At 47.5% G+C, this 15,892-nt stretch overlaps 1 protein-coding gene across 1 annotated transcript; it reads left to right on the top strand.

The window, feature by feature from the left end:
• The first annotated feature begins 6,968 nt into the window (after positions 1-6,968).
• On the top strand, positions 6,969-13,222 carry LOC138758207 (zinc finger protein 774-like). Its single transcript, XM_069926807.1, has 2 exons — positions 6,969-7,162; positions 10,322-13,222. Exon 2 carries the CDS (start codon positions 10,852-10,854, stop codon positions 11,776-11,778), a length of 927 nt encoding a protein of 308 aa, XP_069782908.1. The 5' UTR covers positions 6,969-7,162; positions 10,322-10,851; the 3' UTR covers positions 11,779-13,222.
• The last annotated feature ends 2,670 nt before the right edge of the window (positions 13,223-15,892 follow it).

The raw sequence follows: 15,892 nt of genomic DNA on the forward strand, positions 1-15,892 counted from the left end.
TCAGGGGACGAGTCCATGAGGCGGATTGCATCCTCGAGCTTTGCTTTGAGGTTTGCCTGGAAGTTTCCTCTCACTTCGTCTGACTGCAGGTTTCCAACATTGAACCTCTTTCTGGGGGCTTTTACTGTTCCTGGGCTTTGGCTTGAAGTGAAGGTTGAGCTTGCAGCGAACCATACAAGGTAAATCACACCCCTCGTAGCCCCATCCCCTATATCCCTGTATCAAGGTTAAATAAGAACACTGAATTACATTTACTCCACATAATGTAGGTTTCTTTTCCTGATTCTCCTCCTGTTCAGGCTGTTTCTCCAGTTTTTTTTTACTTTCTTCTTTAGTTATCTTCACTGTCTAACAGTCCCTTACCTGTCCTGAAAAGCTTCAGTATCTCCGCCTCCTGCTCTTCCTTTCTTTCTCATATTTTGAATTTATCTTTAGGTTTATAATGTTCATGTTGAAACATTATGTCCTTTGGCTATTTAGTTAACAGATTTTTTCATTTTTCTTTTCCTATTTTTCAGATGTTTTTGTGATACGGTTTTTAGATACTGGGTACTTTTTACTTAATATTTCAACTGCAATTGCTTTATTCATTGTACTATTTTGTTCAGCACACTTCAATTACTCCAGTCACAATCTTTGTTTCAGTCCTGTCCACTCTGGTAGGCACTACACTATATTATACTACTACTTTTTCCCTAACACTGGGCTTTTATATTATCCAATTGGTCCCATATTTTATCTAACTTACCTGTTGTGTCCATGCAGACTCCCTACTCATTTAGGGCAGTGTCCACGAGGACTTACCAACACAATGTGGAATTTTTCCTTTAATCAAACTCTACCCCTTATTACTACTCACCCCACTATGCAGTTTTCCTGACCAATTCTCCGAGCCTCCTTTTAGGTCAATTTGTCAGCAGATTCTTTGGATCAGAGAAACCCTCTGACTGTCATTTGGCAATTCTTGGTCCCTGGAGACCTCCGTTCCCAACAGATTTTAGTTCAAATTTAAAGCAAAGACCAGTTACCTTTTATCTGTTGGTTCCGAGAAGATCACCCAAGGGGTTGAAAAGTGCTCTCGACCAACCACCTCTTTCCTGACGAGTCTCTTTCCAACCCTGCTCGCTGCACCAAATTCTCTTGTGGTTTTTTGTTGTCCAAAAAGGAGTCAAGAAACACAGAGAATTCTTCAGAAAAGTTAAAGCATGGACTCTGAAATGCCTGTTGATACGAGACAGTGCCCTTTTTTCATATTATAGTCCTGACTTAATCACATTTCTGCACCCAATAATTCATAGCCTCATCTCTTGGTTTGCCACAATTATTTTCATTATTCTCCATCCATTAATCTAATCTAATCATGTTTAGAACCATGTGTTTCATCACATCCAACCACCTGCTGCCTTCCATACGTTACTGTCTGGCATTGTGTCTGCATGTTTTACACTGAGGACCAGAGAACGTTGTTTTGATTGGTTTTACTTGTACAGTCTGATGACAACAATTATTACTTTTGTAACATAGTGTGTGTAAATTGTTAAATAATAATGGATGGTAGTTCATGTGGTTTATTTTCCATAACAGCATCCTGAGTCATTGTTTCTCAGAAGCCTTTCCTCTCACTCATTGCGTTAGCACACATTAATTCTTCAATATGTTCAATGAGAATACTCAGCTTAACTTGCCTCCTAACATCTTATATATCCCCATAATCTGCATGTAAACATCAGGGAATCCACACCCTCTACTTTCAGTTCATCAAACCTCAGAATCAGTGAATGTGCTGCATTGTTGATGTTAATTCCATCCTGCTTCTAAGCCCTTCATAACTCCTCCACATTTATGGACTACGGCCTCAGAAAGAAGATAAGGACCAATATGAAGGCAACATATATGTTTTAAAGAATTCTGTGTTATTAAGGTGAATGCATCTCCAACCACTCTTCACCTTCAGCCATCAGTTCGGTTTTCCCAGACTCTGCTGCTCTGTATTAAATAGAATATTAACAGGATAATTACTTAAGAAATAGAGGAGTAGGCTATCCAGTGCATCAAGCCTGCTCCACCATTTAATGAGATCATGACTCAACTCCACCTATTGCCTTTTCCCCATATCCCAAATTCCCTCACTATGTAAAAATCTAACCAACCTTGTCCTAAATCTACTCACTGACGTCACCTCCACAGCTTCAATTGGCAGCAAATTGACTCGCCACCCTCTGGGAATAGAAGATCCTCCTCATCTCCCTACTATATAAAGTACCTGGAATTTTGAGTCTATGTTCCCTTGTTCTGGTCCCACCACCAATGGGAACAACTTACCCCAATTTATTGATGCTTTTCACAATGTTATATGTTTCTATAAGATTCCATTTCAGTCTTATAAATTCCAGTGAGCGGAGCTGACAGTGAATTGATTAAATTGCATCATTTTCTGTATTCCAGAGATTTTATCCTTTCTTGGGCATTCCAGTGTGTAATTGGTTTTTTGATCACCCTGCACACATCTTTCAGCTGATTCTGTCGGGGAAGAGATACGGGAGAGTCAGAGCTAGCACCACCAGGTTGAAGAACAGCAAGAATGTTGAATGACCAAAGGAACAGCTCATCTGAGACTCTCATTTGGACAAAACAATATTTATTTTTTTAGTTTGTACAGATAAATTCTTGTCACATATATGTATTGTTTGTATGTGTGTTCTGTCTGGCTATGTGTCTGCATGTTTTACACTGAGGACCAGAGAACGTTGTTTTGATGGGTTTTACTTGTACAGTCTGATGACAACAAACTTGACGTGATTTCAGGATTTTAGCTCTGGCATATTTCGCTATTGTTTAAAGAAAGGTTAGCACAGATCAATTTTTCCCCCCAAATATAAATAGAATAGCTCAGAATATAACAGAATGATACAACACGTTACTTTAGGACACGTTATGCTGCTTTCACATTAACCTTACTATTTCCAATCTACTCAAATATGATCTCCTGCTCTCTAGAATGTTCTCAGCAACCGAGGATGCTTTTCCCCATGTTTTTAAAGGATGATTTCCCTCCAGTTGAAGAAACATTTCCCATCTTTGTACTGAATGATTGACTCCTTATTCACAGAGCTTATTCCCTTGAACTTCACAGCCCAAACAAGAGATTCAAGTTCCCCTCAGAGACAATCTGTACATTGATTATTTTGTCTATGCCCACAAAGTTTGTGATGATTCAGTCCAAGGTTCCAGGCATCACGCACCATGCAGGAGCAGCTGGTGTTGGTGTGATGGTAGAATCCAACAGGACAGAAACAGGTCCTTCTACCCACCACAATCAGGCTGAGCCTCTTGTTCCATTTTCATTGATCCTGTTTTCCTGAATCCTTCAATGCTTTGCTGATTTATCTGCTTTCTAAATACCCTGTAAAGATACAGTTTGTATCTAATTCCATCATATCCTGCAGCAGCACATTCCAGTGATCAACCAGGCTCTGTGTATAAAATCACTCCATCTCAGGTCCCCTCCAGTCTCCATCTTCTCACCTTAAAGCTCAACACTATTGCTTTTATCACCTCCATGATGCGAATAATGAACATTTACCCCAGCAATGCCTCATAATTCATACTTTCCATCATCCTCAGCCTCCTTCACTTCAGTGAAAACAAGCGCAGCCAATACAATGTATCCTCTTACCCAATGTCACCGATCCAGGTAATATCCTGTACCTGTCATCTGAACTTTCCCTACATCACGACCGAAGAAGGATCATTGCCAGAGCAGCACATGCACCACAGAATCATTCAGAGCCTCCAAACCCCATCTAAACATTATCATTTGGGAGCAGGTAAGAAACAGCAGATGCCCCATATTTGATTTTAAAAAAGAGAAAATGCTGCCTGACTCTTTAGTGATCCCGTGAAATGAAGAACAAAAACTTTACAACGCAAATTCCCATGAAGATCAAAGGTCATAATTTTTCATAGAATTGTATAATTGTAAAATGCCCTTCTGTCCACAGTGTCAGTATGAGCCACCAAATGCTGATACACTGGTCGACACAATATCGATCTCATTTCACACTGTTGGAAGAAAGCCTTTCAATTCCCTTCACAGCCCAAAAAAGTGTTCCACAAACCATTTCTGCCACCATTGAGCAGCCCTGTGAAAATTTATCCCCTATCTGAGACCTGGTCAATAGAATCAAATGGCGAATGTGATGTTCAGCGTGACATTTAAGCAGTTTTATTTGAAAATGGAGTTGCGGGTTCACAACGAACTGAACATCACATTCATGTACTCTGTTGGTCACTGGGTCACTGAGCCACAAGGACTGATCACCCATGGAAAGCAGAGGCCCACATCACACTGCAGCACAAATACAGCTACCCATGTGGACACATTACAGTACACATTTTTATGACACAAAGTTATGCCAACTCACACCAATCTAATTTTTAATCTCTCACATTTAGAACCCTCAATTTTTTCTCAGAAACATACCTATCCAATTTTTATCAGATGTACAAATCAAGCCCACATTCATCACTTCAGCTGGCAGCTCGCTCCACAGTCTCACTCTCTGTGTGAAGTTCCTTTGCTTCCTGGCACTGTCTCGCACTTTCACATCAGTCTCCAGCCTCCCATTTGCCACCTCCTAATCTCCCACTTCCCCCTCACTAGTCCAACCCTCCCCATCTTCCTTCACCCTCCCTGTCTCCCAATTCCCTCTCACCCTTCCCATATCCCACCTCTCCCTCTGGCCCACCGTCCTCCATTTTCCCCTCACTGGTCCAACCCTCCCCATCTTCCATCTCATCCTCCATCCTCCCTGTCTCCCAATTCCCTCTCAATTTCACCCTTCCCATATCCCACCTCTCCCTCATTAGCTCATCCTCCTCCATCTCCCCCTTAGTCTCAAAATTCCCATCTCCTTCCTGTTGCTCTCCAGCTTCACCCTCCCCATCTCCCACATCCTCTCTGACTCCACTCTCCCCATCTGCCTCACCGTGTACTGTATTTATCCTCCTCAGTATCTTCAGACTCCCAATTTCCACCTTCCCCTCAATGTGTACACCTATCCTTCACCCATCTCACCCCCTTTCCACCCTCATTTCCCACCTTGCCATCTACACCCTCAACTTCTCCCTCACTCTTCCAGTCCACTACCTACCCTTCACATCTACCATCACTATTTGTCCCCTCCCCGTTATCACAGAAACTTCTCTCTGTGCCTGTGACTAAGCCATTTTGCTCCGAGACTTTGCCTCAACCTAGTTTATGTCAGAGCCAGTAGTGGTGCCATGAACCCTGCCAATGCTGCTATTTTCCCCTGTGAAGGTACCTCCCCAGAACTATAAACATGTCTACTTTCCATGAAGTCTGAGGAGATTTGGCATATTATTGAATATTCAATCAAAGTTCAACAGGTGCACTGTGCATCACAGACTGGTTTGGGAATTTAAACTGCCAGGAATACAGATGGCTCCAGAAGTGACAAACTCAGCCATATCCATCACAGGCTCCAACCACTCTCCCATTACAGACATCTGTGTGAGGCCCTGCCTCAAGAGGGCAGCCAACATCAAAAAAATACCCCATCATCCTGTTCACAACCTCTCCTCACTATGACCTGAAGACAGAAGGTACAGAACCCCAACAACCAACATCTGCAGGTTCAAGAATGGTTTATTTTCAAGGGCTGTCAGCATCTTGAACCAAAAGGATTGCCTGCAATATTGCAAGGTCACTTTTATCCCACTTGGATAACTGAATATTTTTTCATCTTTTTTTATATTATTCTTAATTTAATGTAGTCATAATGTTGTTATTTTGAAGCCGTTTTAAACTTTACAAAGTATGTTTGGTTGCAGCAACCACGAATGATGGCACATGTTTACATTGTACAATGTAGATGACAATTGATTCATTTCCCCCTAAATGAAAGGGGCTCAGCCACAGCGGACGCCTGCACCACCTCCCTGTGCCTCCTGGCAGTCACCCACCGACCCTGGAGTGTGCCCACCTCCCTGCCCCTCCTGTCCGCCTCCGCACTCAGCCGGCAGGGAGTGAGGAGCTGCAGCCGGACACTCACTGCAGCCAAGCCCTATTTGACATTAAGTGACATTAGGCCACATTACACCCACAGACCCCGCCCTTCTACACACCTTGGTGCCGCTCGCCCTCCCCCTCTCCCCCTCTCCCCCTCCCTCCCCCTCCCCCCCCTCCCTCCCTCCCCCTCCCCCTCCCTCCCCCTCCCCCTCCCCCCCCCTCCCCCTCCCCCCCCTCCCTCCCCCTCCCCCTCCCCCCCCTCCCTCCCCCTCCCCCTCCCCCCCTCCCTCCCCCTCCCCCCCTCCCTCCCCCTCCCCCTCCCCCCCTCCCCCTCCCCCCCCTCCCTCCCCCTCCCCCTCCCCCCCCTCCCTCCCCCTCCCCCCCCTCCCTCCCCCTCCCTCCCCCTCCCCCCCCTCCCTCCCCCTCCCCCCCCTCCCTCCCCCTCCCCCCCCTCCCTCCCCTCCCTCCCCCTCCCCCTCCCCCCCCTCCCTCCCCCTCCCCCCCTCCCCCCCCTCCCTCCCCCTCCCCCCCTCCCCCCTTCCCCTTCCCTCCCCCCTCCCCCCTTCCCTCCCCCCCTCCCCCCTCCCCCCTTCCCTCCCCCCCTCCCCCCTTCCCTCCCCCCCCTCCCCCCTTCCCTCCCCCCCTCCCCCTTCCCTCCCCCCTTCCCTCCCCCCCTCCCCCCTTCCCCCTTCCCTCCCCCCTTCCCCCTTCCCTCCCCCCTTCCCCCTTCCCTCCCCCCTTCCCCCTTCCCTCCCCCCTTCCCCCTTCCCTCCCCCCTTCCCCCTTCCCTCCCCCCCTCCTCCCCCTCCCCCCTTCCCTCCCCCCTTGCCTCCCCCCTTCCCTCCCCCCCTCCTCCCCCTCCCCCTCCTCCTCCTCCTCCTCCTCCTCCTCCCCCTCCTCTCCAAACCGGGATCCGACACCAGGCCGTAAACCAGCTCGTTGCTGGGACATTGACATTCGTTTAAACACCATGACGCAAAACGCGCACATGTCGGGCTGGCCATCACGTGATGTGGAGTTGCAGGACTGCTGCTCGTGGATTGGCTGACTCATTGTTAACGTTACGCGCATCTGCGTGATGACGTCAGAGAGGCCTTCAAGCGTCACTCAATGTCGCTTCCACAGATACAGGTGAGATGTGGGGCGGCCCAGAGTCGGTGCGGGCTACGTGTGTTTGGTGCCTGTGGCCGGGTGTTAGTGGAGCGGGGCTGCCCTGAGGGAGAGCGCTGCCGGGGTGTCTGTGCAGCCTTAGGTGATGAGCGTGCGGCGGCGGAGAGGAGGGCGAGGGCGCGTGGCACCACGGGCAAGGCCGGGCCTCCCTCCCCCACAGTTGGCCCGTTAATCACAGGGTTTAATCCAGGTTTATTGCCAGAGAACTTGTGTGACGTCACGCCCAGCCCTGAGATTCCTCTTCCCTGTGGGGGTGGCAGTGTTCCTACTGGTGGTGCAAACAATAAACAGGACACGGCGTAAACGTGTAAACAGATAACGAATGTAAACAATCTGCAATGCAGGGAGAACAAAAAGGAAAATCAATACATTGCACAAGTAAGAGTCCTTAACTAAGTCCCTGATTCAGTTTGTTGTTGAGGAGTCTGATAGTGGAGGGGGAGCAGCTGTTCCTGGACCTGGTGGTGCGAATCTTGTGGTACCTGTACCTCTTTCCTGATGGCAGCAATAAGAACAGACCATGTACTGGGTTATGATGGTCTTTGATGATTGCTGCTGCCCTCCGACGGGAGTGTTCTCTGTAGATGTACTCAATAGTGGGGAGGGCTCTGCCTGTAATGCCCTGGGCTGTGTCCACTACCTGTTGAATGGCTTTTTTCTCAGGAGTATTGGTGTTCCCATACCAGACTGATGCAGCTGGTCAGCTCACTTTCCATCACACGTGTAGGAATTTGCCAAGGGTTTCTGGTGTTATACCAAACCTCCACAAACTCTTGAGGAAGTAGAGGCGCTGATGTGCTTTCTTCTTGATGCTATTAATGTATCTCAGATCATCTGAGATAGTGACTCCTTAGAACCTAAATGTGCTCAACCTCTCCATCTCTGATCCCCCATTGATCTCTGGATTGTACATCTCTGGCTTTCCTGAAGTCAACCATCAGCTCCTTAGTTCTGGTGACATTGAGTGCAAGTTTGGTTGAACCATTCAGCCAAGTTTTCAATCTCCATCCTTTCTACTACTCACTATCGTGGTATTGTTGGCAAATTTGTAGATAGTGTTATTGTACAGTCGTAGGTGTAAAGAGGTGTAAAGAGAGTAGAGCAGTGGCTAAGAAGGCAGAGACTCAAATGTAGAAATAAAGGCAGAATATTCTGGAAATGCTCAGTGGGTCTCTCAGCACCTCTGGAGAGAAGCAGTGTTTCAGATTCATCTCTCAACTCTGGTTATTTCTCCACCAACACTGCCTGAGCTGCTGAGATTTCCAAAATTTTCTGTCTTTATTTCACATTTCCAGCATCTGCAGTTTTGTTTTCCTTCTGTCTAAAAATTGGAGCCTGAGGAGGGGGTCGGTCTGTACCTACTGATGGTTGTGGGTTGATATGGAGAGACGGACAAGACGGCGATTGTACCATAAGACGGCGATTGTACCATACGAGCTGGTCCTTGCTCTCCCCGCTATTCCCATGTGGATCTGTGACCTGACTGGTGGAGTCTGTGGGCCTGACTCCAGCTGCACTGTGTACATGGGTGTCTTCTCTTCCTGCCTGCTGGGCAGTAAGTGTCTGTGAGGACTTCGCTCCCCCAATTTCCTGCCTTTAGTTTCAGTGTTCTCATCCTCCTGTTCAAACCCCCACCTTGGCCTTCACCCCATCACTCGATGGAAGCTGCACCAGTCATGAACTATAAATCTTTGAGTTTCTGAAATGGTTAATGATTATTGACCACCCTTTCCATCCAATGCACAGTATCTTTGACCCACTACCATCAAGAAGGAAGTTAGGAGCGACAAAATCAGGGAAATAGCTTCTCCCTGCAGACTAGATTGATGAACAGTGTCCTGAAAGCAAGTAAATGATCCCAAAATATTTAGACATTTATTTTAAACTGTACCTTAACATGTATGTGTTTAATTTGTGCTGTGAATTGTGCATGCACCATAGTCCAGATGTATATTAAGCGTCATGATAATAAACATGTATTGAAAACAGCTGTACAGTACAGGCCCCACAGTTACAATGTTGTGCCCACCTACATAAACCTACTCAAGCATAAAACAATCCACTTTTCTGCATCCATGTGGAGCAGGGGGCTAAGAGCACAGCCTGTGGTGCTCTGGTACTGATGAAGATTGCGGTGGAGAAGTTCTTCCCAATCTTCACTGATTCTGGTTTGGAGGTGAGGAAATCACAGAATTCCCTGGAAGTAGCCTCATTAGGAGATGGGGTTATAAAGGGAGGTGTTGGTACGTTGACCTTCATGGTCCATAGTGTTGTAGAGGGGTTAGGGTGTTATGGGGAAGTTATACACCATGTTACTGAGGCCAAGGTTGGGGTATTGGGTGTAGTTTTAGACACCAAACTACAGGAAAGGTATCAATGAGATTCAAAGAGTGCAGCGAAGATTTATGGGGATGTTGCTGGGACCTGAGGAACTGCGTAACAGAGAAAGGACTTGATTCCCTGGAGTATGGGAAAGTCAGGGGAGATATGGTAGAGGTGTCTTAAATTATGAGGGGTATAAATAGAGTTCATGCAAGCAAGTTTTTTCCACTGAGGGAAGGTGAGACAAGAACTAGAGGACCTAGGTTAAATAGACATTACGTGCAGGAGTAGGCCATTTGGCCCTTCGAGCCAGCACCACCATTAAATGTGATCACGGAGACAGCCAAGAGGAGGTTAACGAGGATGATCCCTGGGGTGACGGATTTTCATATCAGAAGAATTCAAAGACTCTGGGATATTACCCACCAGGGTTTTGACAAATGAGGGTGGGGGGTCTCAATGAAACCCATGGAATACAGAAAGGCCTGGATATAGTGGACATGGAGAGAATGTTTCCTATGGTGGGGAGTCTGCAACTAGAGGGTGTAGCCTTAGAATACAAAATGTCTTTAGAACATAGAGGAGGAATTTCTTTATGCAGACCGTGGGGAATTTGTGGAATTTGTTGCTGTGGAGGTCAATTCATTGGGGATATTTAAGGCAGAGGTAGGAAAGGAATCAAGGGTTGGGGGAGAAGGCAGGAGAATGGGATTGAAAAGGATAGTAAATCGGCCATTATGGTATGGCAGGATGGGTTTGATGGGTCAAATGGACTAATGCGTTTATATTATATTACAGCCAGAAACAGGCATCGCATCTGTGAACGTCACTGCTGCAGGAGAAGTTTACTCACTTGGATTTTAAATTATTTCCTGTGTGTCAGAGGCAACCCCAGATCCTAGCACCTGGCCATCACTATCCCCACCTGCATTTCTAAGGTGGGGTTTTGCCCGCTGCCCACGAAGCATCTGATCAACGGAGGATTGTCTGACCACAATGCCCTGAGCTGGGCAAGGGGCTACACAGCCGCCTTTGAGCACCAGGGAAGTTGGCATCATATCCCAGGTAAGGCAGGGACCGAAGGCAATTTAGTGCCGGAAGCAAAGCGCAGCACCGGGTCCCAGAACGGAGGACTCCAGTGATTCCAGGCTTATAATGCCCAGCTAGAGGATGCTTCTCCCCGGGTCCCGACCATAGTCCCAGCTTCAGTGTCGATTTAACTGCTGCCCAGCTCTCCAGGAGCCTCCATTGGTCTGAGCACACACTGTGCACACTGGGCCAGGACTGCATTGATTTCCACCTGGATACACGTTCTCATCCCCACAGCAATGAACCTGTTTCAATGCTCCAACAGCGGGAAGAAGTTTAAAAGGGTGAGTGAGTTAACAACACACCGGCGGGTCCACACTGGAGAGAGGCCATTCACCTGCCCTGTGTGCAGAAAGGGGTTCGCCCGGTCCTCTGACCTTCTGACCCACCAGCGGGTCCACACTGGGGAGAGGCCTTTCACCTGCCCCGTGTGTGGAAATGGGTTCACCCGGTCCTCTGATTTGCTGACCCACCAGCGGGTCCACACCGGGGAGAGGCCCTTCACCTGCACTGAGTGTGGTAAAGGGTTTGCCTGGTCCTCCAATTTGCTGGCCCACCAGCGGGTCCACACCGGGGAGAAGCCATTCACCTGCCCCGAGTGTGGGAAGGCCTTTACCCAGTCCTCCAACTTGCTGACCCACAGGCGAATCCATGTTGTGGAGAAGCCGTTCACCTGCCCTGACTGTGGAAAGAGGTTCGCCCAGTCCTCCGTCCTGCAGAGTCACCAGCGGGTCCACACTGGGGAGAGGCCATTCGTCTGCCCAGAGTGCGGGAAGGGCTTCACCCAGTCGTCTGACTTGTTGACCCACCAGCGAGTCCACAACGGGGAGAGACCATTCACCTGCTCCAAGTGTGGAAGGGGGTTCACCCAGATCTCCCACGTGCTGACCCACCAGCGGGTCCACACCAGGGAGAGGCCATTCATTTGCCCCAAGTGTGGCAAGGGCTTCACTCAGTCCTCCAACCTGCTGAGGCACCAGCGGGTCCACACAAGGGAGAGGCCGTTCATCTGCCCCAAGTGTGGCAAGGGTTTCACCCAGTCCTCACACCTGCTGAGGCACCAGCAGGTTCACACTGGGGAGAGGCCATTCACCTGCTCCGATTGTGGAAAGGGTTTCAACCAGATCTCCAACCTGCAGAGCCACCAGCTGATCCACACCAGGTAAAAGCCATTCGCCTGTCCTGAGTTCGAGAAGGATTTCACCAGGTCATCCAACCTTGAGATACACTGACAGATCCACACCAGAGAGAGGCAATTTACCTGCCACGTGCGGCAAAGGCTTCAACTGACGATCAAACTTGACTACACTCCAGAAGATTCATAGCAGCAGCAGGCTGTTCTTTTGCCGTTAGGCCGCAAGGGCTTCACCCAGATCTCCAGCCTGTGGAGGTACCAGCAGGCCCACACCAGGGAAAAGCTGCTCATCTGCCCCAAGTGTGGCAAGGGCATCACCCAGAACTCCAACCTGCTGACCTACCAAAGGGTCCACTCGGGGAAAAGGCCATTTGTTTGCCTCAAGTGTGGGAAAGGATTCGCCCAGTCCTTTCACCTGCTGAGCCACCAGCAGACCAACATTGTGAAGAGGTTGTTCCCACTTCCTTGGAGTAGGGGACACAAAGGGAATGATTCTCAGAAAGCTTCCATAAACCCTTTCGTGGGTCAGCCATTTCAAGTGATGCTCTCAATGGTTTCAATTCAAATATAGTATTTTACTGCTTCCAGAACCCTTTCTATGGGTCAAATGTTCACTTTTTGGTCACAGAGTGGTATACTCATTCCCTTTTAACATGGAGAAATCAGACACTTACTATCAAAACGAGGCCACATTCGGCACAGTATCCCTTCAAAGGATGCTTCTCCAAGTGCGCTATCCATACAATGGCCACTACTCATCCTATAACATGGGGAAATCAGAAAATTTGTCCATAACTACACACGAGCCCATTTCAGTTCTGTATTATTTCCAAGAGCTCTGCTGCACAGGACTGCTTTGTCAAAATGGCCCTCAGCAAACTCAGGACTATGTCTTTAATCTGATGGTCACATGGTCTCTCTCTTCATATGTATCCAATTTAAGAACATACTGTCTTCACACAGCTGTCAGCTCACTGTCAAATCTCCAAAGCCTACAGGGTTTTGTTAAATTTCTTCTCTTAAAGTGACAGTCCCACTACAGTGAAAATGAACTGATAAATGGGAGCACATAACACACGTACAATGGGACAATTAGGAAGTTTGTTTTGGGGCAGTCTGGCTAGACATGCTGTACATTGTCCAGCAAATAAGACAGAGCAGGAGGGCATTTACAGGGACAGATCAATCAGTACAAAGCAAAAGCAACATTTTACCAGTGCAAGGATTATTCAACAGTCTGATAAAATGGGAAAGAAACTGTCCTTGAATCTGGTGGTGTGTGATCTCACACTGGTGAATCTTCTCCACGGAGAGGAGGGTAGTGTGAGTGTGTCTGGGGAAGGGTGAGTCTTTTAATATGTTGGTTGCCTTTCCAAGGTGGCAGGAAGTGGAGGTGAATGGATGTTCTCCGTCAATGTTAGTGACTCTGATTTTATGTGTGTGTATATATATATATATATATATATATATATATATTCATAAACATTAACAATACAGCTCGGTTGAAGGCTCTCCAGCCCATGAAACCTGCGCTGCTTAAATAACCATCCAATCACGGGGGGAGCATAGAGACTCCCCACAGGCAGGGCTGGATTCAAACCTGGGTCATTGGGTGCTATAATAGTGTTTCACTAACCATGCCACCCAATGACAGGAATTAAATTTCATGTCCTGGATCTATACCAAATAAAGCAGCTGTGTTTGAAATCTATGTCTTCTCCCCTTGTATCTCTGTAGTATACTCAATGTAGATACAAAGACAAGGCCATTCATCCAGCTGCTGCCATATTGGGAGCATCCAGGTATCTTCCCTCCTGTTTGTGTTTCTGCTCAAAACCAGCCCCCAACCACTTCACCCTGCTGGAATTCTCTTATTTTCCTTTCTCCTCTCTGTATTCACTGAGCTTTAACTTCTAGACAGCTGCGTTGTTTACCTGAAGGTAAGAAACAGGAGCAGGAGTCGACCATTAGGCGTGCTCTGCCATTCAATAAGATCACGGCTGAACTGGCCGTGGACTCAGATCTACTTACCTGCCTGTTCCCTACAACTGTTAGTTCCCCAATTCTTAAAAAACGTACCCATGCCTGTTGTGTTCAATATTTTCCACAAGCCTACCTCCACTGCTTAATTGGGTAGGGAATTCCACAGATTCACCACTCTGCAAGAAGCCAATTCCGGTTCCACCCAGATGGTGAGACACAAACGTGCTGGAAGTCATCAAACCTTGTAGGAAGTAAAAGGTAACCAACAATTTGGGCCTCAGAAGATCCTTTACTTCGTATGGATGCTGCATGACCTGCTCAGTTTCTCCAAGAAGTTTGTGCATTGCACTCAATCCCGGGATCTGTAGATGATCCTGTTTAACTCTACAGATGGCGTCAACATTGATCTCCAATTTTCAGTCACGCCCCCATTCCCCTCATCTCTCTCCCATCCCTCTGACTTCCTCCAGCTCGCTCCCTAGATCTCTCCTCGATCAGACAGCATATTTTCAGCCTTCTGACCCCTCCCCATCATCTCTCAGCTCCTTCCAACTGTATCCATTTGCTGATCCACCCATCCCCACCTTATTTGCATGTTTGCCTGATTTTTGGCATAATTAAGAAGGGTTCAGGCCCGGAACATAAACTGCCTATCACTTTCCATGGACACTACGTGACCTGCTGAGATCCTCCAGCATTTTGATGTATTGTGCTCATTATCCCTGATTTACATCTACTCCCCCATATCTTGAGGCTCTGTCCCCAGTTCTGGTGTCAGCTGCCAATAGAAATATCCTCTCTGCTTCTATCTTACCTGTTCCTTTTGTGGAAAAGATTTTCCAGAAAATCATAGATAAAGAATTTCCACAGGACCCAGAGCTGTTCCTATTGAGAAACATGATGGACATAAGGTGTAAGATGAAGCTATCCAAATTCCAAATGCAATTTGTAATGATCGCATTGGTAGTGGCCAAGAAGTGGTTACCTGGAAATCTGACTCCCACTTGGGATTTGTGGACTGGAATACAGAAATGCAAAGTTATGTTCCCCTGGAGAAATTACCTATAACTTAAGGGAAAAATATAACATCTTCCTCAAAATTTGACAACCATATTTAAATTCATTGGAGCACAATTATAGTGCTGATCTGTGTATCTTGCCGCCCTGCCTTCCCCATCTTTCCTACTGAGGAAGGGGCAGGGGGAGGTCCATTCTATCTCAATGAAGTAACGAAAAATGTAACAGCCTAGGTGCCGGCTGTCAGGCCGTGACAAATTACTAATGTGTTCCCTCCCTTTGTTGTGGTGTTTTGAATGTTGTGGGTAACTGTTGAGTGTGGGGTGGGGGGGGAGGGAAGGGGGAAGAATGGCTCAGGCTCAATGATGAATTTTGTATATGATGGATAACTGTAATTTGTGGTTGATTGCTGGAATCTGAGTTTGAAAATTTATTACTAAGCACCAGGACTTGGTTTGGCTGGCAGTGAGAGGAGCCCTCCCAGTCAGGTCCTTCTTGTGCAACTGGAACATCAGCCTTCAAGCACATTGTCCCTGGGACAGCTGCGGAGGTGTGGTGACCATTGCCCACCTCTGCTGAATGCAGAGTTGCAAAGTGTGTGGAGAAGGTCCATGTCATCATTCATGTCCAGCAGCAGCCTGACAGAGGACTCTGATCTATGGGCTGTTCCCAGGGACACACCCTGAGTCCAACATCCAGAACTTCTGGAAGACCATCAACTCAGTGAAAGACATAATTTGGTTGGCCCGAAATCTGTTGTTCTTTCAACCCACAGAGATGGTGAGGGAATGGTGCCCACTGCTCATTCTAGGCTTCAAGAGTATGTGCTGAGGAACACACTGAGGCTTATTGCCACCAACGGAAGGGCATTCCGGGTAGGGACCACAATCCAGAATCCTCCTATTACCGGGCATTGAGACTTGGGGAAGCCCCTCAACCAACGGAGGAGGGAGTAACAACAAGGTGCCACAGTGGTGGTAACAGCATTGAGAGAAGAACGTAAAATGTACATTGATGAGAAGGTATTGATATGATTGACACTATGAAGGTAAAAAGTCTGAAATGTTTTTCTTGTATTGTGAATAATTTGTTGTGAATAAAGTATATTTTGGGGGGAAAAATTCCGTTTATATTATCACCTCCAT

This window comes from Narcine bancroftii, chromosome 3 (genome assembly GCF_036971445.1).
Source record: "Narcine bancroftii isolate sNarBan1 chromosome 3, sNarBan1.hap1, whole genome shotgun sequence".
NCBI classification, from domain to species: Eukaryota; Metazoa; Chordata; class Chondrichthyes; order Torpediniformes; family Narcinidae; genus Narcine; species Narcine bancroftii.

What these genes read in the sequence shown, in the direction of transcription:
- LOC138758207 (XM_069926807.1), top strand. Translation starts at nt 10,852, where the DNA reads ATGAACCTGTTTCAATGCTCCAACAGCGGGAAGAAGTTTAAAAGGGTG.